Source organism: Lepus europaeus, chromosome 20 (genome assembly GCF_033115175.1).
Source record: "Lepus europaeus isolate LE1 chromosome 20, mLepTim1.pri, whole genome shotgun sequence".
NCBI lineage: Eukaryota > Metazoa > Chordata > Mammalia > Lagomorpha > Leporidae > Lepus > Lepus europaeus.
In genome coordinates, this window is record NC_084846.1 from 27,333,688 (window position 1) to 27,357,753 (window position 24,066).

Genomic DNA, 24,066 nt, shown 5'->3' on the forward strand with positions numbered 1-24,066 from the left:
AGAAAAGAAAGAAAGCAAGCAGCAGTGCAAGGAAACATTGCAGTAGAACCGAAAATGCTGGACAGCAAAGAAAAGCATCTTTTGCACATCTGATGGGACCTGCAGCAAATCAAAGGGATTCTTTCATGGGCAGAACTTCAGGAAACACACATCTGTGCAGGACAGTGGGCAGCAAGCAGTGGAGCCACTGCCTCCCCGAAGGCTGGGTGTGCATCCCTACTGGCCCAGAACTTGGGTTCAGAGGCCTGTACTTTGGGATAAACACAAACAAAGGGGGAAGGCATTCATTCCAGTGGTTGGGATGCCCATGTCCTTCAACCAAGTGCCTGGGTCCAATACCTGGCTCCTGCTTCCACATTCCTGCTAATGCAGACCCTAGGCCAGGTGATGGCCCAAGCACTGGGTCCCTGCCACCCTCTGGGGAGACCTACATTGAGTTCCTGGCTCCTAGCTTTGGCCCAGCCCAGTCTACCTGTTTGTCTCCCTGCCTCTCAAAATAAATGTTTTAAAAAATATAAATAAATGATGAAGCCTGGACAAGTGGGAGAATACACCCACACCCTTCCCACCACACCCTCTGTGGTGGAAAAGAGAAAGTCCCCCAGAGAGGGGACTCCACCCAGCTCTCCCACATGGGTGACTGGGGCCCATGTACTTGGGCCATCTTCTGCTGCTTTCCTGGGCACATTAGCAGGGAGCTGGATCAGAAGCAGAGCAGTTGGGACTCAAACCAGCACTGTGATATGGAATGCCGATGTCACAGGCAGCAGCTTAGCCTGCTGTGCCGCAATGCTGGCCCTGGGGGAAAAAATGTGTCCTGCATGCATAAGTGAATATAATGAGAGCATACAGAAGTTCCACACATTGTTGGTCCCTGAGTAGCTGCACCTTTGATGCTGTCATCTTGCTGCTAACAGCAGCAACTGAGCCGGCCACAGGGAGCAGACACTTGCAGTGTGTCTCTGAGCCCTCACACCTTGCTGGATTCCAACTCAAACCTTCCCCCAGTGAGATAAGGAGGCCTCCTGGTAGTCGATCCAGGATGAACACATGAGCCCCGAGTGTCCCTAAGTGCGTTGGCCACACCTCCCAGAACTCTGCAGCTTGGATCTTCGAAGCCATGTGGGAGACAGGAGAACTAAACAGTTAACCATGACAGTGAGCAGCTATCATCAAGTGTGACCCCAGGGCCCAAGTTCAAGCTCGGCCCTTCTACGAGGTTTCCCTTCACCTCTCCAGGCAGATAAGTCACCCTCGTGGGTGCCCCAGTCCCGTGGGAGCCCTCCGCGATGGGAAGGGACTGGCAGGGACTTGGCACGGACTGCAATCTCCCTGGGGAGTTTCTGGCTGGGGCCACGAGGTGACCAGAGGGGTTCTGTGGTGCGTGGCCAGCGCAGCCCTGGCTCTGGGCTGCATAGCCATCGGGGGTTATGCTCGTCAGCTGTGCATCATCACCCACGACTCATAGCAGCTATGAAACAGGAACCTCATAAAACTGGCACTAGGAGCAAGCAATAATTCTTAGCAGCTGGCTGATGGACATGAATGGAAGAAGCCAGAGCTCCCCTCCCCCACCCCAGGAGGCAGGCTTTGGCGGAAACAGAACAACCCAAGGACCCGAGGGAGGGCAGGGTTCTGACTCGGATTTGGGGTATGGGAGGCTTCGGAACCTCTGAGTCCTCGTTGAATACCACACTTCACCCCTGGGGCTGCTTCCTAGGCCCGGACAGCTATAGACGTCAATCAACCCATGGGCATCCCGGCTGTGCCCTCACGGCGATAGCCTCAGCCTGAAACATCACTGCACAGCTTCCCCACGTTTCAGCTCCTTGGGGACTGCTGTTCACTCTGAGTGCAATGCGAAAGGAGCAGCCTGTTGTTGGACAAGAGAGCCCTGTGGCTCACTCTCCACCCCTCTGCCTCTTCCTCCAGCCCGGTGGAACACCCCTTCCTCCTGGAGCCTTCTCCAGACCCCACAGGGCGGTTGCTGACTGCCTCTCGGCATTTTGGAATCTCATCTTCCAAACACAAGTATGAGGTACTGATTTCCGGTGGCCTGGTTGTGGCCTCCCCTCGTCTGGGAGCCCCTTGGGCACAGGCACTGGATTTTATTCTCCTTCCCTCTCTCTGGCCTCAGCCCAGAGCCTGGCACCAGAATGTGTATTGGCTTGAACCTTGGGGAGGATCTTGAGGTGGGGAGAGGAGCGAATCCCAGGTCTACAGAGAGGACCAGCACATGCAGACTGTGTCCGAGCAGCACCTGCTATGGCAGAATCAGGAGCAAGCGCAACCATCGTCATGAGAATGAGAGAGAACAAGAGCCTGGCTGTGCTCTGACGCTGTGGTGTAGCGAGTTAAGCTGCCACCTGCGACACCAGCATCCCATATGGGAGCCGGTTCAATTCCTGGCTGATCCACTTATGATCCAGCTCCCTGTTGATGGCCTGGGAAAGCAGCAGAGAATGGCCCAAGTGCTTGGGCCCCTGCACCCATGTGGGAGACCCAGATGAAGCACCTGGCTCCCAGTTTTGGCCTGGCTCAGCCCCAGCCATTGAGGCCACTTGGGGACTGAATCAGCAGACGGAAGACCTCTCTCAATCTCTGTCGTTCTGTGTTTCTCCCTTTCTCTCTGTAACTCTGCCTTTCAAGTAACTTTTTAAATTTTATTTATTTTGTTTTATTTTTAAAGATTTATTTATTTATTTATTTATTTATTTGAAAGGTAGAGTTACAGAGAGGCAGAGATAGAGAGATAGAGGTCCTCCATCCGATGGTTCACTTCCCAGAAGGCTGCAACGGCCAGAGCTGTGCCGATCCAAACACAGGAACCAGGAGCTTCTTCTGGGTCTCCCAGGCAGGTGCAAGGGCCCAAGGACTTGGGCCATTTTCCACTCTCTCCCAGGCCATAACAGAGAACTGGATGGGAAGAGGAGCAGCTGGCTCTCAAACTGGCGCCCATATAGGATGCCAGCACTGCAGGTGGCAGTCCCACCCACTACACTACAGGGTCAGCCCCTGTTTTTTGGTTTGGGCTTTTGTTTTGTTTTAAAGAGCCTGGCTGCATGGAAGGCCCGAGCAATCCAATGGGACCTTGTGGCTGTTCAGAGACCCAGCTTCAGAGTGAAGAGTGGCTCGGGGAACTGGGGGAACAAGGCTGCCTGAGCCGCTTCATGGGGATGGGAGCCTGCACACTGGCCCCACAGGCTCGCTGGAGAAAGGAGGAGGCGCCTCCCTTTGCAGAGACCTCCTGCACCACAGGCTCTGGAACTCTCTCCAGCTGGCGCCAAACCAGAACGTTTCGCTTCTTGGTGAGAAGAAATCAAAACCTCCAGCCGAGGCCGTTGTCACACACACACTAATTTGTTTGCAGCAAATAAGGAGACCGCCGGGAATCATTTCCAAAGCCCCGACTCCCGAGCAGCGGCAGGCGGGCGCGTTTCATTTGAAGGGGAGATGAATCTGCAAAGGGGAAGTTCCTGTCATCACATGTAGGGGCGGGCACAGCTCATGCAGCTGCAGTTCAGGAACAAGCTTTGCATCCACCACATGCCTGCCACATGCCGTGCGGAGGAGGCTTACGCTGCTCTGCGTCGGGGGGCTCGGCACCAAACAGCAGCGAAGGATGCGTGGTGTTTGGCTTAGTGGTTAAGGTGCTGCTTGGTGGTGGTGGGGCGCAGTGCATTAAGGCACTGCCTACAATGCCAGCATCCCATATGAGTGCCTGTTCAAGTCCCAGCTGCTCCACTTCTGATCCAACTCCCAGCTAATGCACCTGGGAAAACAGCAGAAGATGGCCCAAGTGCTTGGGCCCCTGCCACCCATGTGGGAGACCTGGATGGAGTTCCAGGCTCCTGACTTTGGCTATTTGGTGAGTGAATCAGTGGATGGAGGATCTCTGTGTCCCTCCTGTCTCTGTCACTCTAATCTTTAAATCAGTAGTAAATAAATTTCTAAAAAACCTGCTCTTAGGACACTTGTATCTCAGATTGGAGTGTCCGGGTTTAATTTCTGGCTCCACTCCCATTTCCAGCTTCCTGCTAATACAGACCCTGGGAGGCAGCAGATGACAGCTCAGGTTGGATCCCCGATACCCGTGTGGGGCCCTTGAATTCAGTTCCTGGCTCCCAGCTTTGGCCCAGCACAGCCCCAGCTGTTCTGGGCATTTGGGGAGTGACCCAAGCAGATGGGCGGTCTCTGGCAGTCTGCCTTTCAAATAAATAAATGAATAATTTTTATAAAGTGTACTCACCCACCTCTGAGAAATTCTCCCCGTTACCTAGTCTGCCTCTCCAGGCTGAGCCAATGTGTGCTCACTGCGTAATGGTTCATGAACATTTGCTGTCGTGGAATGTGTACATCCTAACCAGAATCTGATCACTCTCAAACACGTCCCAAGACTCAGTGGTGGTTTTCGGCTTTGCCCAGAGCAAGCCGCGTGTTAACCTTTGTACAGCACCTGCTTCTTCTGTCGGCAGGGCCGTGAGGTTCCATCACCTGGGATGGGAAAGTGGGTTGGGGAAGCCGGGACGAGGCTGGGAACACGGCACCGACGTCGGCCAGAAGCGGGGAGGAACAGCCAACTCAGGCTTGCGGGGAAACAAGTGAGGTTCAAAAACACGCCTTGTTCGGGGTGGCGCACACAGGTGCTTACGGTGGTTCTCATGCGCCCTCATTCCACGGGAACCAACAGCAGCTGGGCAGAGAACCGCCGCAAACATTGCATTCAGCCAACGGAGTCGGCGTCCGCCCCCTCCGAGGAAAAGAGAAGACAGCGACCGAGCGACCCAGGGCGGAGCGGAGCAGGCGGTCATCCCCGCCCCTCGCTCCCACCCTGCCGCTCCCGGGCCCGGGGCCGAGCCCCAGGCCCCGCCCACGGCCTAGCTCCGCCCCCTCGGCGGGCGTAGACGCTGCTGGCCGCGCCGGGTGGGTCTGGCCAATGGAGAGCCGCGGAGGCTGCTCGCGCTCCGTGAAGCCCCGCCCCCCGACGTCCACGCACGGCGGCGGCGATGGGGCCCGGATGTCGAGCGCTGAGGCTGTTCGGGCCGCTGCTGGGGCGCCGGCCGCTGTGCGCGGGAGCTGGGCCCGCGCTAGGGGCCGGGTCCCGGCGTCCGCTGCCGGCAGCGGGGCGTCTTCCCTCGGCCCCGGCGCCCGGCCCGGCCTGCCTGGCCGCGAGCCCTGTGCGCGGCCTGCGCGTGGGCCCCAGGCTGCAAAAGGGGACGGAGGCGGGTGCCGCCGACGAGGGACGGCCGGAGTCGGGCTCGGCAGGTACGGGGCGGCCTTGAGCTACGTCCTGGCCCAGGAGGCCCCGCTTCTCGCCTTTATCAGTTTCCCTTAGGGTCACAACGCGCGCGGGCCCAGAGCCGCGGGGGGCTGAGGCGTGGGCGCCAGGCCCGGGGGAACGGGGCTGCGGGCGGCGTCCGAGAGCGGACTGGAGGCCGCGCGGGTCCTCCGGTTACTGCAGGCAGAGAAGTTAGCGACTCCGGGAGGGCGCGGGCCGGGTGTCCTGAGCCTTAGGAGAGCGGAACAGACTCGCCCGGGACCAGAATATTTAGTTCTCTACGTGGGGGGGGGGGGGGGGGAAGAAATTTTCGTAGATAAGCTGTTAGTAGCCCAAATGGCTTCATAAGACAAACTCAAGGTGAGGATCGGTGGCTGCCGTGGACTTGAGGCGACGCCAGCTCTGCTGGGTGTATTTGAAGGGTGTGCACCAGACGCGGCGGCTCGTGGTTCAGCTTTATGGCTGAGATGCGATTTGATATGCCCCAGGATAGCAGCGCCGCTATGGTGCCAGTGTTTTTCTTAATTCCGTTTATTTATGTGCTTTTCAGCATCGCTGTGTCTGGGTGGGTGGGTGGCTCATGTCCGCACCAGCGAGTCTCGTGGGATGTGGTAACAGCTAAGGATGAGCGCTCTGACCGGGAAGGTGGAGCCTGACACTGATGCCCGGGCCCTGCTGTGGAGCAGCGTTCGGATCTGAATGTGGTTTCACTGCCCGCTGCCTGGTCTCGGGGCGTCCAGGTCTCTCTGCCTCTCTGACACAGATATTTGTGCATTCCAGATCATACTGGTCCCAAGTTTGACGTGGATATGCTGGTTTCCCTTCTGAGACAAGAAAATGCAAGAGACATTTGTGTGATCCAGGTCCCCCCAGAGATGAAGTACACAGACTACTTTGTGATTGCTAGTGGAACGTCCACGCGACACTTACATGCCATGGCCTGCTACCTTGTGAAGATGGTAGGGTGCTTTCTCTTCTCGCTTGGGCCATGAACTGGGTGGGACTGTGTGTGTGCATCGGGAGCACCAGTTAGACAGTACTCCTGTCATGTGGGCTACAGGAGAAAGCCGCCATGGCAGACTCTGCACGAGTGTGCTTTATGTTCCTTGATGGAACCAGTATCCAGCCCTGCTGAGTCATGGTGTCTCTAGTTCTTGTCTCTTGTAGCCACAAGATAAAACTTACAGGTCACTCAGGCAAGCTAGAAGTCAGTGGAAGCCAGAGGGATTTCTACAGGAGTGCTGTCTCATTTGGTAGCTGCACACTGCACACGGCTTTGTAATTATAAATTAAAATAAAAGATTCAGTCCCTCAGTTGTGCTAGCCCTGTTTCAGGCACTCAGCTGGCCCATGTGGCTAACGGCTACCAGATCAGATGGCCATAAAACATTTCCATAACTGCAAAAAGGCTGCTGGAATAGTGCCGGCCTAGAAGTTGACTTCAATGTTGGAGCATGCCCATTGTTCCCAGGCTCTGTGCTTGGTGTTGGGAAGATGTGGTCTGTGCCCTGTGATTTCACCGGTCAGAGGAAAGGGAAAGGAAAAGGAGTGCATTTTCCAATCAGATTAAATCTGAATCAGCACAAAGAAGGAACGGAGGTGCTCTTTGGCACAGCAGGTTTAACTGCCGCTTGTGGGGCACGTTCCATATCAGAGTGCTGGGGTTGATGCCACCTCCACTTCTGATCCAGCTTCCTGCTAAGCTGACTGAGAAACGAAAATGATAGCCCAAGGGCGTGGGAGACCAGGATGGAGTTTGACTCCGGGCTTTGGTTTGACCCCGCCCTCGCTGTTGATGGCATTGGGGGAGTGAGCCGGCTGATGGACAATCTTTTCCATTTTCTCCTGCCTGTCTCTGTCTGCCTTTCAAATAAATAAACAAGAAAGTGGAAGACTCTGGTTCTCATACTGTTCTACAAGGGAATATCTTTTGTTCTGTTGAAAATTGGACATAAAGTAAACAGTTAAGGCCAAAAGAATATGTGAGGTCGGCCAGAGAAGGGTCATAAAGTAAGAGGAGGCTGCAGACAGAGCCCCCGTGTGTGACTGCAGAGCAGAGGAAGAGTCCCCAAGAGGGTGGTTGGAGAGACAGGAAAACGACGAGAGCCCAGACAAGAGTTAGAAGACAGGAGCCAGCACTGTAGCACAGCGGGCAGAGCTGCTGCCTGTGACACCAGCATCTCATGTTGGCACTCCTTCGTGTCCTGGCTGCTCCACTTCCCATCCCGCTCCCTGATAATGGCCTAGGAAAAGCAGTGAAGATGACCCAAATGTTAGGGCCCCTGCCACTCCTGTATGGGAGACCAGGAAGAAGCTCCTGGCTTCAACCTGTTCATTGTGGCTCTCTGGGGAATGAAGTAGATGGAAGATAACTCTCTCCTTCTCTCTGTAACTCTGATTTTCAAACATTATAAATAAAATTTTTAAAAAAGTCAGGTCTCTATAAGGTGTAATAGTGAGATATGAAGTAAGATGAAGACAGAAGTTACCATTGGACTTGTGGCTGTAAAAAGAATGGGAACATGCCCAGTTTCTGTGCAGGAGGAAAAGTAAAGGGGTAGAAAATATTGTTAGAAAATTTTAGATGAGAAAGAAATGCAAAATCAAGAAAGCTGTTGTTTATGGCAATGGGCCTACCATTTTAAGTACATTCATATTGATGTGGAGTCATTATCGCTGCCATCTCCAAACTTTGTCTTCAAAACTGAAACTGGCCTTTCTTCCCCAGGTCACCATCCATCTGTTTTCTGCTCTCTGAATGAGACTACTCTTTTAAGATAGACTTATTTATTTATTTATTTGAAAGTCACAGTCAGTGAAGGAGAGGCAGAGAGGGAGAGAGGGGAGGCAGAGAGAGGTCTTCCATCCTCTGGTTCACTCCCCAGTTGACCACAACAGCCGGAGCTGCGCTGATCTGAAGCAAGGAGCTTTCCTCTGTGTCTTCCCATGCAGGTGCAGGGGCCCTCTCCTACTGCTTTCCCAGGCCATAGCAGAGAGCTGGATTGGAAGTAGAGCAGCCGGGACTTGAACCGGTGCCCATATGGGATGCTGGCACTGCAGGTGGCGGCTTTACCTGCTATGCCACAGCGCTGGTCCCTGAATGTGACTACTCTTAAGTATCTCACAGGAATGGAAGCATACAGTATTTATTTTGTGACCGCCTTTTATGTAACGTAATGTCTGCAGGGTTCCTCTTTGTTCTATGTGCCAGAATTTCCTCCAGGCTGGATGTAAATATCCCATTTACCCACTGATGAACTCTTGGATTGCTTTCACCTTTCAGCTGTTAACAGTGTTGCTACAGACATGGGTGTAGAAATAACCTGTTCATGTCCCTGCTTTTAAGTCTTTTGGGTATATATTCAGAAGTAGAGTTGCTGACTTACATGGTGATTCTGTTCTCAAAGTTTCAGGGGACCAGGGTTCCGGTTGCTTCACACGCTAGGAAACATTTGCTGTTTTTCTGGTAATAGCTACCCTGATGGGAATGAAGTGATATTTCATTGTAGTTGTGATTTGCATTTCTGTAACAGTGCTGTAGAGCATTTTATGTTTAATGACCATTTGTTTATGTATACGTACATATTTTAAAGATTTATTTATTATTTATTTGAGAGGCAGAGTTAAAGAGGGAGAGACAGAAGTCTTCCATCTGCTGGTTCACTCTCCAGATGGACACAACAGCTGGAGCTGGGCTGATCCAGAGCCAGGAGCTGCTTCTGGGCCTCCCACGTTTGTTCAAGGGTCCAAGCACTTGGGCCATCTTTCACTGCTTTCCCAGGCCATTAGCAGGGAGTTGGCTCTGGAGTGGAGCAGCTGGGACTTGAACCAGTGCACATATAGGATGCCAGCGCTGCAGGCAGAGGCTTAACTTGTACTATAGCACCAGCCCCCATTTGTATATATTTGAAGAATGTCTAAGTTGTTTTCCCAGGTTTGATATTTTTGTTGTTGTCTGTGTTCTATGTTCTCGATATTAATCCATTGTCAAATAGGATTTGCAAATATTTCTTACAACTCTTGGGTTGCATTTCTGTTCTGTTGGTAGTGTTCTTTGATGCACAAAAGTATTTAATTTTGGTTAATCCAATTTATGTTTCTCTTTTGTTACCTGTGACTTTAGTGTCATACCAAGAAATGAATGCCACACTAGTGTGTCACGAAGCTTTCCTCCTGTGTTCTCCTCAGGGCTGTCTAGTTTTAGGTCCTCTATTTGGGTATTTAATCCATTTTGATTTCATTTGGTACTGGTATAGGGTGTTCCAGGTGCACAGCCGGTTTCCTCAGCACTATTTGCTGAAGACTGTGCTCTTGCCCACTTTATGATCATGGCTCCTTGTTGAAAATCATCTGACCAAGTGGGTGAGGGTTTATTTCTGGTTCTCAGTTTTACTCCATTGTTCTACATGCTTGTATGTACTCCAGTAGTACCACAGCGTTTTGATCACTTTGGCTTTGTAGTAAGTTTTTGAAAATCAGGAAATGTAAAACCACCAACTTTGTTCTTTTTTCAAGATATCTTTGCTGTTAAGGATCCATTGAGATTCCATAAATTTTGGTTGGCGCCGTGGCTTAACAGGCTAATCCTCCACCTTGCAGCGCCGGCACACCGGGTTCTAGTCCTGGTTGGGGCGCCAGATTCTATCCCGGTTGCCCCTCTTCCAGGCCAGCTCTCTTCTATGGCCCGGGAAGGCAGTGGAGGATGGCCCAAGTCCTTGGGCCCTGCACCCGCATGGGAGACCAGGAGAAGCACCTGGCTCCTGGCTTTGGATCAGCGAGATGCGCCGGCCGCAGCGGCCATTGGAGGGTGAACCAACAGCAAAAAGGAAGACCTTTCTCTCTCTCTCTCTCTCTCTCTCTCTCTCTCTCTCTCTCTCTCACTATCCACTCTGCCTGTCAAAAAAATAGAAAAAAAAAAAAAGAGAGAGAGAGAGATTCCATATATTTTAAGATTTATCTATTTGAAAGACAGAATTACAGAAAAAAAAGAGGAGAGAGATATCTTGCATCTGTTAGTTCACCCAGATGTCCCCAGTGGTAGGGGCTGGGCAGGCTGAAGCCAGGAGCCTGTAACTCCATCCGGGTTTCCCACATGGGTACAGGGACCCTGGCATCATCTGTTGCTTTCCTAGTAGCATTAGCAGGAAGCTAGGTCAGAAGTGAAGCAGCCAGCATTCGAACAGGCACTCATATGGGATGCCAGCATCACAGGTGGTGGCTTAACCCACTGCACCACAAAGCTGACCCTCCATACAAATTTTGATGAATTGCATTTGAAAACTATTGTTGGGATATTGATAGGGACTGCATTGTATCTGTAGGCTGCTTTGGGTATATTTCACATCTTAACAATACCAGGTCTTCTCTGTTTATTGGTCTCTGATGTCCTTAAGCAGTGTTTAGTGTCTCACGACATAATAAGCATGTGACCTCTGTAGTTTATTCCTCAGGTTTTTTTTTTCAAAAAAATTTATAAGGCTATTGTAAATGGAACTCTTTTCCTAATTTCATTTCCAGGTTGTTCATTGTTAGTGTGTAGAAATGCAACTGAATTTGGGTGATTTTGTAAGCCTGCAATTTTACTGAATTAATCTTTTTTTATGGAATCTTTAGGACTTTCTACCTATCATGCTTTCAGCAAACATCATTTTACTTCTTCCTTTTTAATTTGGATGCTTTTTTTTTTTTTTTTTGGCCTAATTGCTCTGGCCATAACTCCTCATTCCGTGTCATATAGAGGTAACGAGTGGGCTTGCTCCTGATCTTAGCTGGGGGGCTTCCAGTCTCACTATCGAGTGGTAGCTGTGTGCTGTCACTGTACGGCTTTTGGTACACTGAGGACGTTTCCTTATTCCTGTTCTGCTGGGTGTTTCTAATGTGAAAGCGCATTATGTCAAGGGCATCAGTTCTGATCATGGGGAACTTTTTCCTTCATTCCGCTAATGTGGGGTCTGACATTGATTAGTTTTCCTATGCTGGACTATGTGCACATTCAGAAATCCACTTGGTCATAGTGTATAATCCTTTTAATATGCTACTGAATTTGCTTTGCTAAAATATGGCTGAGGACTTTCCTGTCAAATAAGCAGGCTTATTAGAAAACTGCAGACCAACAGGCTAAAGTTGGGCCCATAGAATGAGTTAGGAAGCTGTGTTCCCTCCTTTGTTGTTGTTGAGAGTTGAGGAGCATTGGTAGTAAATATTTGGTAGAATTGACCAGCAAAGCCACATGGTGGCCTTTTCACTAGAGATTGACTTCTGACTCAGTTGCTTCACTAGTTATAGGCCTATTCAGACTGCACACACGGGTTTCTTAATGTTCAGCCTTGGTAGGGTGTGTGTTTGTAGGTACTTATTTCATCTAGTCTAGATTATCCAATTTATTTCAATAGTAATTTTTTTTTTAAGATTTATTTATTTGAGAGGCAGTTAGAGAGGGGGAGGGAGGGAGAGATCTTCCACCTGCTGGTTCACTCCCCAGGCTGCATCAGCTGGAGCTGAGCCGATCCGAGGCCAGGAGTTTGTACTGAGCCTCCCACATGGGTACAGGGGCCCAGGAACTTGAGCCGTCTTCCCACTGCTTTTCCAAGGTGCATTGGCAGGGAGCTGGATTGGAGTGGAACAGCCGAGACTTCATATGGGATGCTGGCATTTGCAGGCGGTTATCTTTATCTGCTATGCCACTGTGTCGGCCCCTCATAGTATTCTTTAAATTCTTTTAATTTCTCTAAAGTCAGTAATGTCTCTCTAAAGATCTGTCCCAATTTGTAGATCTCTGTTGAAGGCCAAACTTTGGTTGGTTTTTGTTATTTCCTTCAGCCATCTTTGGGTTTAGTATTTCCTTATTCTCCTTTACAGTGTTAGAGTTGGGATCTTCTTTAATGTAAGCATTTCCACTTATATATTTCACTCATAGCACAGCTTTTGCTGCATCCTGTAAATTTTGATGTTTTCTGAATTTTTTTCTCAAGATGTTTTGCTTTCTTGTGTGATTTCTTGTTTGACGCATTGGTTGAGTGTGCTAATTTCCAAAACATTTTTTGTGAATTTACTAGTTTTATTCTGGTGCCATCAGAAAATAGACTGTGTATTTCAACCTAAAATTTATTAAGACTTTTGTGGTGTATTGTCCTGGAGAATGTCCCATGTGCATTTGAGAGAAATGGGTATTCTGCTGTTGACTACAATGTTCTATCAATGTTTTTTGGATCTGACTGGTCAGTGGGGTTAAGTCCTTTATTTCCTTGTTCTATCCATCATTGAACATTGGATGTCTATGTAATTTATCTTGGCATAATCTAGCTTGGTCTTGTCTTGCCTGATTATTAGTGTATGTTGGCTTTAACAGAAGGTACAGACCATTAGTAGGTCTGTTGGGAACCGACACGAACAGTACTGAGAAGACCTAGCGGTAAAAAAGGAAGCAAGCATCTGGCTTCCTTGGGAGTGAGGGGAAGCATAATTGAGTATGGTGGCCCTCTCAGAAGCATTTGGCTAAGAGGAATCGGTATAATCGTATGAGAGGATTCAGAGGGGAAACTGTTTCCCTGTTAGTAATCATGGGGAAAGTATGGCTATAAGGAATGCGTAAGCTGGTTCTCAAATTTAGACCAAGAAAAAGCCTACCAGACCCTCAAGTAAGAGCAGAGGTTTCCTCCACAGCCTCTCCCTCTAACATATGACCTGGCTTTTTTCAGTACAAGTATCTGAAATGCCGGAGTGAGCCTCATGTTAAGATTGAGGGGAAGGACACAGATGACTGGCTCTGTATGGATTTTGGTAAGTTATTTTAGCATCATTTTACTGACAAATATTGTCATATTAATCTTGAATTGTTTTCGGTCGTAAAGGGACTGAAATCAAATTGCATGCATTTCTACATAAGATTTTTTGCACATGTGAAGTCTTCACCTAACCAAAATACTCTAGGTAATACACTCCTGGAGGGGTGTGTGTGTGTGTATATATAATGTTATTAACTATATCTAGCCACACAGATCAGGAAGGTGGTGAATGGGGTACATGTGACCTTGGTGTTAATTAAAGAGATGGTGAAAGTCATTGCAGGCATAGGAAGGGCAGAAGCAGAGGACTGGAATTTTGAATAGAATAGGTTTGCATATTCATGTGTGCTTGGCTCAAAGCATTTTATTGATCACATTGCATATATTGTTCCGTGTTGAGAACCACAGTTTTAAGCAAAGCTGCTCAACTCTGAACAGACGGTACCTTTCTATGAGTCCGTTCACTGACATTAACAGTCCAGAACGAGGCAAGCAGTTCCTGGGATAAAGTGAGTGGCCATCACACCTCCTCTATGGTATTTTGCTAGGATGGGGGCCCTCTATTAAAGTTCCCAGGAAGTGCCTCTGTAGCTACTAGAGTTATACACTAGCAACAGAAGGTTGTGAGGTGACAAGATGAAAAGGACTTGAACTATTTCTTCATTGTGACTCTTATCTGCCCCTTGATAGGCAGCATGGTGATTCATTTGATGCTTCCAGAAACCAGAGAAACCTACGAATTAGAGAAATTATGGACTCTACGTTCTTACGATGATCAGTTAGCTCAGATAGCACCCGAAACATTACCTGAAGACTTCATTCTTGGAATAGAAGACGACCCTTCATCTCTTATTCCAGTGGAGTTCAAATGTGAATAAAACTCATGAACTGCTTTAGTCCTTTCAGATTTGGATTGAGTCAATCTTTGGAAAATAGAACAGGTCTTGTCTACGGTGTGCACTCATTGCTAGAACACTCACGTCATTACATTCCAACCAGAACTTACTGTCTATCCCTGGCATCCCAGCACGAGGACCTGGACTTAGCACTGGTCCCTACATTAGAATCTTATTCTGCTTACGTATAAATTTATTCTATAGGATAGAATGGACAGGTATTTTCAAAAATAACAAAAAGCAGCACCCCACCAATCCTATTTGTTCTTTAAGGTGCTGGTCTAGGACAGTCCAGTGACAAAATAAAGCAAAGTATTGTGAGAAACTCTTAAAACCTGTAGTTGTTAGTTCATATCCAACAATGCTAACAGTAATCACATTTCCCTGAGCTGGAGAAAATAGTTTTTGAATAGCCTTTGAGGTTGAAATTAGTATAACTAAAACTTTGCTTTAACTGTGTAACAAGACCAAATTCAGAAAACTTACATTCATTTGAACACCAAACACAAGACATACTCCACGATAAACTGCACCTAATGATGAAAAACTTTATTCTGCATCAAGGTATCTGGAAAATGAAGCTGCATTTGGGGCACATTATAGATGAGAAATGATCCATGTACAGTAAGTACAAAATAATCACAGAATTACTTCTTAGCTAGTACCACATACTCCAAATTACCAATGCTTAAGTGAAAATAAAATGATTTGCCACACTAAAAGACTAGAAGTGAAACATGACAGAATTTAAACCAGCACCTATCTGTATTTGAAAAAAAAAAAAAATCAAATATTGGAAAAATCAAATGTTGCTCTGGACTTCAACATCTCTGAAATCCAACCAGTAAGCCAGTCCATGATTTTTTTTTTTTTTAGCAATTTTTCACTCATTGTATGAAAAAAATTATGAATGCAAGGTGAATTTATTGACAAAAAGGGCACTTTTTGGCTAACACTACAAAATAAACTGGTTTTCTGAAATTATTTAGGAAAACATTTCAAATAATTTTCCAAGTGTCTAACTGATACGCTGATCTTCAGAAAATATCTAGTCTGTAGAAATTCATCTTGAGTATGAATGAGGCAAATGATTTCTAAAGCATTACATATGCCCATCAGTATAATATGACTGTGATCATCTTATGAACAAAAGCAAAAAGAAAAATTCAGAGAGCAGTGTGGCCTTCAAGACCACCCACACCCACACCGTTGTACGTCCTGGGCTCTGCCATTAAGGAATGGGCAGATGAGTTCAGTATCAGAGGTCAAGTTTTCACAGTCATTCAGTTACATTCCAAAAACCGTTTTCTTGTATTCTCTACCTTTTGACTTATTTTCAAATAACTTGCAGAGTATATAGAAATCCTGCTACATTTTATGTAATATTTAGGTGGACTTTCACTTTCTAAATCATTGCTTAAAAAATCTTCAAAACACCTTAGTGAGGCTCACGACAGTGCCAGGGCGTACAGAGACATAGCCCTCTGCAGCCTTCTAGACACTGTCACACCATCTCTGACTACGCCCTTGGCCTTCTCCAGGTGTAGACCAGCTGGTGTGCGTCCTTTCAGACAAGCTGAGCCCTGCCTCTGCCAGTCAGTGTAAGGCCCTGCTTCTCTCAGCGGTCACCATAAGGCAGTGATAGTGAAAAGCACAGAGCGTTTATGCATTCAGTCACGTAGCTAAACAAAACCTGAAGTCTTCTGAAGCCATTTAAACCAGCCGTCCCAAAGCCTCCTGCCACCACCTCGTGAGTACCATCAAAAACTTCCCAGCTCTAAATGAAACAAGAAATGGTATTGCTGCTCTCCAAATATAGGCACTGCTCTGTATCTTTGAACATTTATTGGATTTTCCAACTAGTAACTGTCAAAAGCCTCAAAAAACCTGAAATTTTCCAGCATTACTGTCACCAGCAAGAAGTAAGTCTTTGCTCAATTATTTTCCTGTTAGCTGTTAAATTTTAAATTTCATAAAAAACAGTTGGACTTAGCATTATGAAGTATATAAAATTTTCAAAAGAAGAAACAATTTTGCTTTTCATTGTATTACTGGATACCTGAGGTAGTTGAGTAAAAATGCACATTTAATACCCCTGCCAACACCATTCAGCACTTCCCTTACGTTATTCTTGTTAGTGTTAGATAAAAATAAAACTGAGAACAGTTTTTTTCTATGCTAATGGCTTAACATTTAAGTTCCTGTGATAATTCTATTCCAATCCAATTTTAGCAGTTGGATTTAGGAGCAATCTATTTTTAAAATTTATCTGATGAATTTAGTGATGCACCATTAAGCCAATTCCTGGCATTCTAGGGGACTATCAGGAAAACTTAGAATATCTGTTACAACGTGAGGCTACACACACAGGGAAGTGCAGAGCTCTTCTCTCCCATCCCACCCCCATTTATTTTTTTTTTTTTAAAGCTGGGTGTCTTACATTTCAGAGAGCATAAAGTATACATTCTCACAGAGACAGGAGTTCAAAAGTTGCCTGGTCCTCAGAAACAACTGGCTGGGTACAAACTTGTGCATGTGGTTCTGGAGCGGGTCCGCGCCCGGCTGTGGTTAGGCGATCTGTCTTTGGTTTGGCATCTGCCTCTGTGCTGGGCCGCTTCCCGAGCCGTCACTTCCGCCTTGCCTGGGATGGTCCACTCTGCAGCGCCTTCTGCTGTTGGTGCTGCTTTACCTGAGTCAGAATTTCCTGAATTTTCCTCTGGGCAACCTGCAAAAGGACAGAAATTTGAAAATTCTACCTGATCAAAAGGATTTTACTCTTCCATTTCAACAACTTCAAACAGAATCCATTTTCACGTTAAACATACACTACTGAAGGTTTGCCATTAGGCTCTGAAATCCCCTGCTCTAAGGGGACTGAAAGTGTTAGCATGAAACCACCCTACGTATGTGTGTGAGGTGGAAGTGCCCATGAGACGGCTCCTTCCATGTGCTGCTCACGGCACAGCCACTTGCCTGGCAAGCGTAGAAGTGACCAGTTATCTTGACAACCACTTGGTCATTCTCATCAGGCGTCTGGTCACGAGGTACAACTACTTCCGCACTTGACAAGTTCTGGAGCTCATTCACCTGCAAGAGTTAAGCAGAAATTATGTGAAATGGGTTTTTAGGAAGCTGCCATTTCCTGAGCACTCCTGCGTCCGACGAAACACTGGGCTATGGCTTCGCAAGCTTCACCTCGTCCACTGAGTGTGTCACATCGTTAGTGCTGCCTGCACTCGGGGCCGTCAGAGCAGAGGCTCCCCAAGGAACTGATGCGCGCAGTCACACAGTAAATGGCCACCAGGTTCAGATTTTCAGAAGTCTTGCTCTAAACTATGCTCTCAGTCACCTTAAAATTTCAAATAGCTTTGAAAGTGGCATCTGTTAGACATGTAACCATTTACTTTTTTCAGTTACAGATGTGCAGCTGTAGATGAAACTGTTGTCCCGTGGTCCTTACAGATACAAATTACAAGCTGGGGTTGTGACACAAGGATGACGCTCCACACCCCCTTACAGGTGGGCAGGCCCGAGAGAGAAGCGTTATTGCCCCTCGGGAAAGGCTTCTCCAAACCTTAGTCAAGGTGCTCTTGCTTTTATACATTAGCCAAAATGCAGGGGCTTGGAACTCCCAAGTACCTTTCAACGCCTCCCCTTCCATACCACTACACAGGTTTTGCTGAAGTACTTGCCGTTTTGCCTCCTTTTCCAATCACTCTGCCAGCAGCAAAGGACGGCACTCTGATATGAGCTTCAAGTTTCACCTCTTCTTTCGGGCTAACAAAGTTTTCCTCTTTAATTTTTCCATAAATTCTTCCCTGAGCCTGCAGACGAGAACATGCCCCATCAGTGTGGTCCACACATGATACGAGGTGGTAAACACGCGAGGCGGCCTCACTGCAGCTGGACTCGCCCTCTGCGGCGGTCCCTCACTGCCTTTGGCATTGCTGAAGGGAGAACTTGGGGAACTCCGGCACAGCACACGGGAGTTCACATGTGAGCCCAGTGGCTGATCAGAGGAGGGTAGAACACACGCCTCTCACCAAAACAGACGCAAAACTACCCAGTCAGCCTGCGAAGTGATGCTTGTGGGCAAGCGGCCATTTGCACTGCAATCCTGAAAGGTAAAAACCTCTCATGCTGTCAAGGAGAAGTTAACTACAGTTTTCTTGAAAAAGAACTAAAGAGACAGCCACGCCAGGCTGACAGAAATCCAAGCCCGCATTTGAAACCTGCTGGGAGCTGGGGGGGTTTACACGAACGTGATACCCACCACATCCCTGGGGAGCCCTGGCTCCTCGGCTCCCCTCCAGCATTCTGCTGACGGGCCGGGAGGCAGATGACAGCTCAAGTGCCCACTACCTTGCACCGTGGGCTCCTGGCTGCAGCCTGGCCCTCTCCTGCCTGTTGTACGCGTTTAGGGGTAAACCAGCAGACGGAAGATAACTCACTCTGCAAAAACCGGCTGAAAGGAATATTTTCTATTTAAACATGTTTCTTAACTTTAGATGATTTCTGGTTTGAATAAAAAGGCTACAAAATCCAGTTACTGTACATTTCTGGTATTGACAGTCAATACATCCCATCACCTACTACATGGAAATAAAACTTACATGCAAGAAACCCTGCCATTATGTATAAGGGATCTGTTCTCCCAAACAAAATTTCTAAGAAAAATATGGCTTTGGAGGCCAATTATACCTTTGATCTCTAAAAGAAACCATTCATCTGGATCACATGGCAGACTTAGCTATTACAGCTTAAACGTTCCATTAAGATACCTATAAAACACAGTTATGAGTAGAACTGTGGAAGCACTGTTTGAATTTCTCTTCGTGCAAGCATTTTAGGAGTGACAAGATAGCAATTTCAGTTATGAAAGAGTACAGGCTCAGCACTCAGGAGAGACGTGCTGGAACGCATGTTGGTGTTTATCCGTGGATGGCACCAGCCCTGAAGGTCTGCAGCACTTTGGACCCGGGACTTGGAAGGCCAAACAATGGGCAGCCTCAGGACACTTGCTTCACCTGCATGTGAGCTCGGCAAGCCACACTCGCGTCTCTCACCACCTCCTCTGTCTCCTGCCCTTCCTGTAAATGAAGTTAAAGTGGCTTTGGATTTTTATTGAAAAACGGCTCAAAATAGAGGTGAAAGAAAGTGATGGTTTTAAAGAGGGGAGAGGGGAGAGACGCAGGCCCTGTTATCAGCCACACTCCAGAGCCAAGTAGCTGAGCTGTCACACAGCTGCAGGGTGGTGGGCAGGGCCGAGACAGGAGTTTTGGATCAATGAGTGATAACAGAACTCGGTAGTCACTTCCATCTAAGACAAGGCATCCCTACTGAAATCACACAAAACGAGAAACGCATTTCTGAGTTTGGCATGGTCTGCTTTGCCCAGAGTCGGCTCTAGCCACCCCCAGCACACCAACACTGGGGCTGCTTACGTGTGAGGCTCTAAGCTAATGTAAACCTTCCAAGTGCCCAAGCATGGAGGCGCTCGGATCCCCATTTTGTATTATGTGAAGGGCAGAGTGACAGACAGAGATCATCCATCAGCTGGTTTACTCTCCAAATGGCTGCAACAGCCACGCCTATACCAGGATGAAGCCAGGAGGCACGAACACCAGACCTTGGTAATCCCACAAGTGGCAAGGGACCAAGTACTTGGCCATCTGCGGACTTCTCAGTCACATTAGCAGGAATCTGGAGAGGAAGCAGAGCAGCAGGAACTTGATAAGGGACACCAGCATCAGAGGTGCTCTGATTGACAGGGGACGCCAGCATCAGAAGCAGCGGCTTAACCTGTGCCAATGCCAATCCCTTATTATTTTTTAGCTGATGAGATTTAATTCCTTAAGAGACAGAGACCGCCCATCCATCGGTTCTTTCTCCAGATGCCAACAGTGACCCCAGGGCTGGACCAGGCTGAATCCAGGAGCTAGGAACTCGATCCAGGTTTCCCACATGGGTGGCAGGGACCAACCACTTGAGCAGGAAGTTGGATCTGAAGCAGAGGAGCTAGGAATTGAACCAGGCACTGACGTGGGAGATGGCATCTTACTCACCAGGCTGAGACACCTGCCTGTTTGGTCCCCGTATTACAGATGAGGAACTAGCCTCCTCCCGACAAAAAAAGTAAAAAAAAGTGCCTGCGGTCATACAGCTAGTAAATGGCAGTGCTGAGGCTTGAACCAGCGGCCTGACCGCTCCCCAGCACCCTTCAGTATGCACGTGAGGGGCACTCCAGCTGCCAAGACTCCAACCCCAGCAATCCTGTGCAGTGGTTCACCCCAGGACCAGTAGGCACGAGAGCCCCAGGTTAGATGGATGTGTGCGGTGTCTGTGGGCCGAGAGGGAAGGGGGTGCATTTTAATTCCAGGTTAGGGCATCTGAGTGACAGCAGGGATAATCTTGGAGCACATTTCTAAGACATATTAGCCAGGCAGTTTTCTCAATTTCAGTCTTAAGGTCTCACCTAAACATACAATAAATAGGGCTTTTGGGCAAATTTGCCTTTGGGAAACAGGGAGATCCTACAACCAAAACTCTCAAAATGAAAACCTTCCTATTTTTGAAATGCAACTTGAGCTCGGACTTCATGGATTCCTTCTACTTATTAGAAGCCAGGATGGAGAGTTCTGAGTGCAGAGCTGCTGTGGCCTGCGCACTCTCGGAACACATACCTTGAACTGCGCCTCCGGAGGTCCCGTGATAATCACCATCCGTACCTTAGCATCTGGGGCCTCGGCGGGAGCGATCTGTAAGGGACCCAGCAACAAGGGTTAGGACAGTTCAGGTGCCACGCCCAGAAAGAATCCAAGCAGACTCCAAAGCTTTCTGGGAGGAAACCACGGAGCAGCAGCGCTTTGCGTGGGTTTAGCAGCTGGGGCTCCTGCCAGCCTCCAATGTGAAGCCACACGCGGCCACAGCCCAGCCTGAGACATCACCGCGGCTTCTCAAATGGGGACTCGGGTGGAAGGCTGGAGAAGCCCAGCGACCCGGCTCACGGGCCACAGAGCAGAAGGAGAGCTGGGCCCACACTGCCCCTTCCCTGAGTTGCAGAGTGTCCCCAGCCCACTTGGACCAGAACTCCCTTGGTCCAACACCCCATGCGACTGCACCCCAATTTCTGAGCTACGCCTCACGTGACCACTTGAACTTTGATAGGCAAGGGCCCTGAAGCTGTTTTACAGAACTTGGAAAACTGGTTCATAAGCTGTCTTTTTGGCTAAATTTGCACATCGAAATCTACTTCCCACCAAGTATGTTCACTGGAACAACATCTGAAATAAGACATGAACTGAACAGGAGGCAAAGAAATTCAGGCCCTGTGAGTTCAGAGGGTGTGAAATCACACTGCCTGGGCTGGACAGAGACCACCAAAGGGAGAAGAAACCCAGACTCCCCCAGAGCCAGGGGAAGAAAGCACTGTGGGACCCAGCTGATGGCTACTTTAAAAGAAAAACACTCTACTAGACATTTGCTGTGCATAAAGCAAATTAATCCTTAGACCCTTAAAAGTTTATCATTGTGCAAGAACAGGAAGCAAAACACGGCGGTCACTTCAGAGTCCACCTCCCAAGAAGATCACTGCCAGTTACACGTCCTCTAGACCTATTCCCACACACCTGTGCACGTCAAAATCAGCAGAGCCGTGTTTCCTCCCTCCTTGAGAAGAAAGCCAACAGCTCTGTCCCCTAGAGCCCAGCTGGAACTGTTGCTGCTCTGTGCTCATCACTGCATCTTTAACACAAAACAAGCAAATGCATCCTTGCTTCTAGACCAAGCTCGGGGTTACTCACAGGTATTTTTACAGCAGTTTGCTCTCATTCTGCAACTTCCCAGCTACCTGTGGCAATACTGGGGCTAACAGTGCTTGTACAAGGATACTTCAGTTTGGAAAATGGAATTTAAATATAGGCTTATTTCAGTACCAAAAAAGTTTAAATTCATGCATTTTTTCCCCATAATGCACATTTGAAGACCCTTTGTGTGTGTGTGTGTATTTCAGAAACTTTTGCACCAAAATAAACCTATCTTTTAATTCCATTTGCATCAATTTTTGAAGTATCCTCAAATATTGAGATTGGGACTATAAACTGTTAAAATCTCCAAAATGCCTGAGAAAAAGCATATGCTCTTTAACCCACCAAATCTAGTTTTTAACCTTACATAGGGCTACATTCAATTTTGCTCAAATTTTATTTATCACTGCACTATCTGTGGAAGACAAGTTAGGAACAACTTAAATGTCAAATACCTAGTACAAATGATTATGGTTTGGTGAAGTCAAATATTCTATGTGCAGTAATGCACACATTTGGAAAGTTACCTAAGTAAACCTATGGCCAGTTATTAATAGTGGTGGTCAGTCTTTCAGATCATGTTTGTCTCAAGCTTTTTGGAAGCACATTTTTCAATCTCACCAGCAACCCACTATGAAAGCCAGAAAGAGTAAGAACCATGCCTCCAACAACCAATTCCTGTTTATGAAATGTTCACCACAGTTTTTCCAACAGACGTGTGTGTGTGTGTGTCAGAGAGAGACAGACAGACAGATATGGAGCACATGTCAGAGATGGATTTTTTTTTTTTTTTTTTTTTTGACAGAGTGGATAGAGACAGAGAGAAAGGTCTTCCTTTTGCCGTTGGTTCACCCTCCAATGGCCGCTACGGCCGGCACATCTTGCTGATCCGATGGCAGGAGCCAGGTGCTTCTCCTGGTCTCCCATGCGGGTGCAGGGCCCAAGCACTTGGGCCATCCTCCACTGCACTCCCAGGCCACAGCAGAGAGCTGGCCTGGAAGAGGGGCAACCGGGATAGAATCCGGCGCCCCCACCGGGACTAGAACCCGGTGTGCCGGCGCCGCAAGGCGGAGGATTAGCCTGTTAAGCCACGGCGCCGGCCTGGATTTTTAACTCCTTAGGAAGTCAGCAGGACTGTAAGGCTTCTTCACCTTGTAAAGCTTCGTCTTCTGCAGTATCTCTTCCCTCACTCATCTGTTTATTTTGGCTGCGTCTGCTCTTAGCGAGTGTATCAGCACTACTCCTTGTGTGTGTTGCTTTTTTTAATTACTTAAATTTACACACAGAATTCACCCTTTGGGCATTCAGTTCTCTGAGGAGGCGAGTGCATGGTCACGTCACACACAGGATTAAAATGCCAAACAGCTCCAGAGTTCCTGCTCAGCTCCTGCCCCGCTCCCAGTGCTCACAACCACTCACTCGGTCTGTCTGTAGTTCTCCCTCTTCTAGAACCGTCGTACACACGGAATCCAAGTCTGTCGCTTTTTTAAGTCTGACTTCGTCCTCCCCGTAATTCATGCGATTCTTCCACTCCGCCTCAGCAGAGGGCGCAGTCAGGCCTAGTGTCCCGAGAGCCCCAGCTGCCCGCTCACCGTGAACGCCTGGGTGCAGGCTGTTCTGTGCTAACCCACGCTGTTGTGTCCTCATCGTCCAGCCGGGGATGGTGCGCTGGCAGGAACCCAACCCCCACCCAGGCCCGGGCTCCCCACCAGGCTTGTTCCGAGGGGAAAGTTAACTCACCTCAGGCAATGCCCTCACATAACCCTGATGCGCCCGGCCCCGTGCAAGTTAGTGCGGAGAAGATGCCGCTGCCAGGGCCGCGGCGGGCGGAACAGTACCTTAATGGAGGCTCCCGCAAAGCGAGAAAGCTGTTTGATGTGCTGGCCCTGCTTGCCGATGATGGCGCCCACCGAGAGCGCGGGGATGAACAGATGCACCGTCTCCGTCTCCGACTGCTGGGAGGAAAGAAAACCGCATCTGCTTATTTGCTCCAGACCAGGCCTGCTGCCACCGGCTTTGGCGTCTAAGGAATGCTTGCAAAGGGTTAGGGCCGACGGCCATGAGTTTATCTCGTGGGCCCAGAGGATGCCACATATCTGCAGCCTGAAAGTGTTTGTATGAACTGTAAAATGTCACTGAATCGTAGATGTCAAAGACATGTAGACATTACAGAGCTTAAACATACCAGCAATAGAGGAGCAAGACTGCACTAAAAAACTAGACTCAGCAGTTTTGATGGTCAGTGGCACTCTGGACACTCATCCACAGACATGGCCGCATTCCAGGACTGCCCACGCCACACC

At 48.4% G+C, this 24,066-nt stretch overlaps 2 protein-coding genes across 3 annotated transcripts in view; one reads left to right on the forward strand and one right to left on the reverse strand.

The window, feature by feature from the left end:
- The first annotated feature begins 5,006 nt into the window (after positions 1-5,006).
- MALSU1 (mitochondrial assembly of ribosomal large subunit 1) lies at positions 5,007-13,967 on the forward strand. Its single transcript, XM_062179311.1, has 4 exons — positions 5,007-5,265; positions 6,059-6,237; positions 12,976-13,057; positions 13,753-13,967. The coding sequence occupies exons 1-4, from the start codon at positions 5,007-5,009 to the stop codon at positions 13,938-13,940; spliced, it is 708 nt and encodes a 235-aa protein (XP_062035295.1). The 3' UTR covers positions 13,941-13,967.
- Positions 13,968-14,411: 444 nt separating this feature from the next.
- The window catches only part of IGF2BP3 (insulin like growth factor 2 mRNA binding protein 3), a 141,921-nt gene continuing 132,266 nt past the window's right edge, over positions 14,412-24,066 (reverse strand). The window contains exons 11-15 of one of the 2 annotated variants that reach the window (XM_062179310.1): positions 23,602-23,715; positions 20,642-20,716; positions 17,651-17,782; positions 16,932-17,045; positions 14,412-16,683 (exon numbers count right to left, since the gene is read on the reverse strand). In XM_062179310.1, the coding sequence (XP_062035294.1) occupies positions 16,585-16,683; positions 16,932-17,045; positions 17,651-17,782; positions 20,642-20,716; positions 23,602-23,715 (534 nt within the window). In that variant the 3' untranslated portion in view covers positions 14,412-16,584. Of the gene's footprint in view, positions 16,684-16,931; positions 17,046-17,650; positions 17,783-20,641; positions 20,717-23,601; positions 23,719-24,066 lie in introns of both variants that reach the window. The other variant, XM_062179309.1, reaches the window with a different exon arrangement.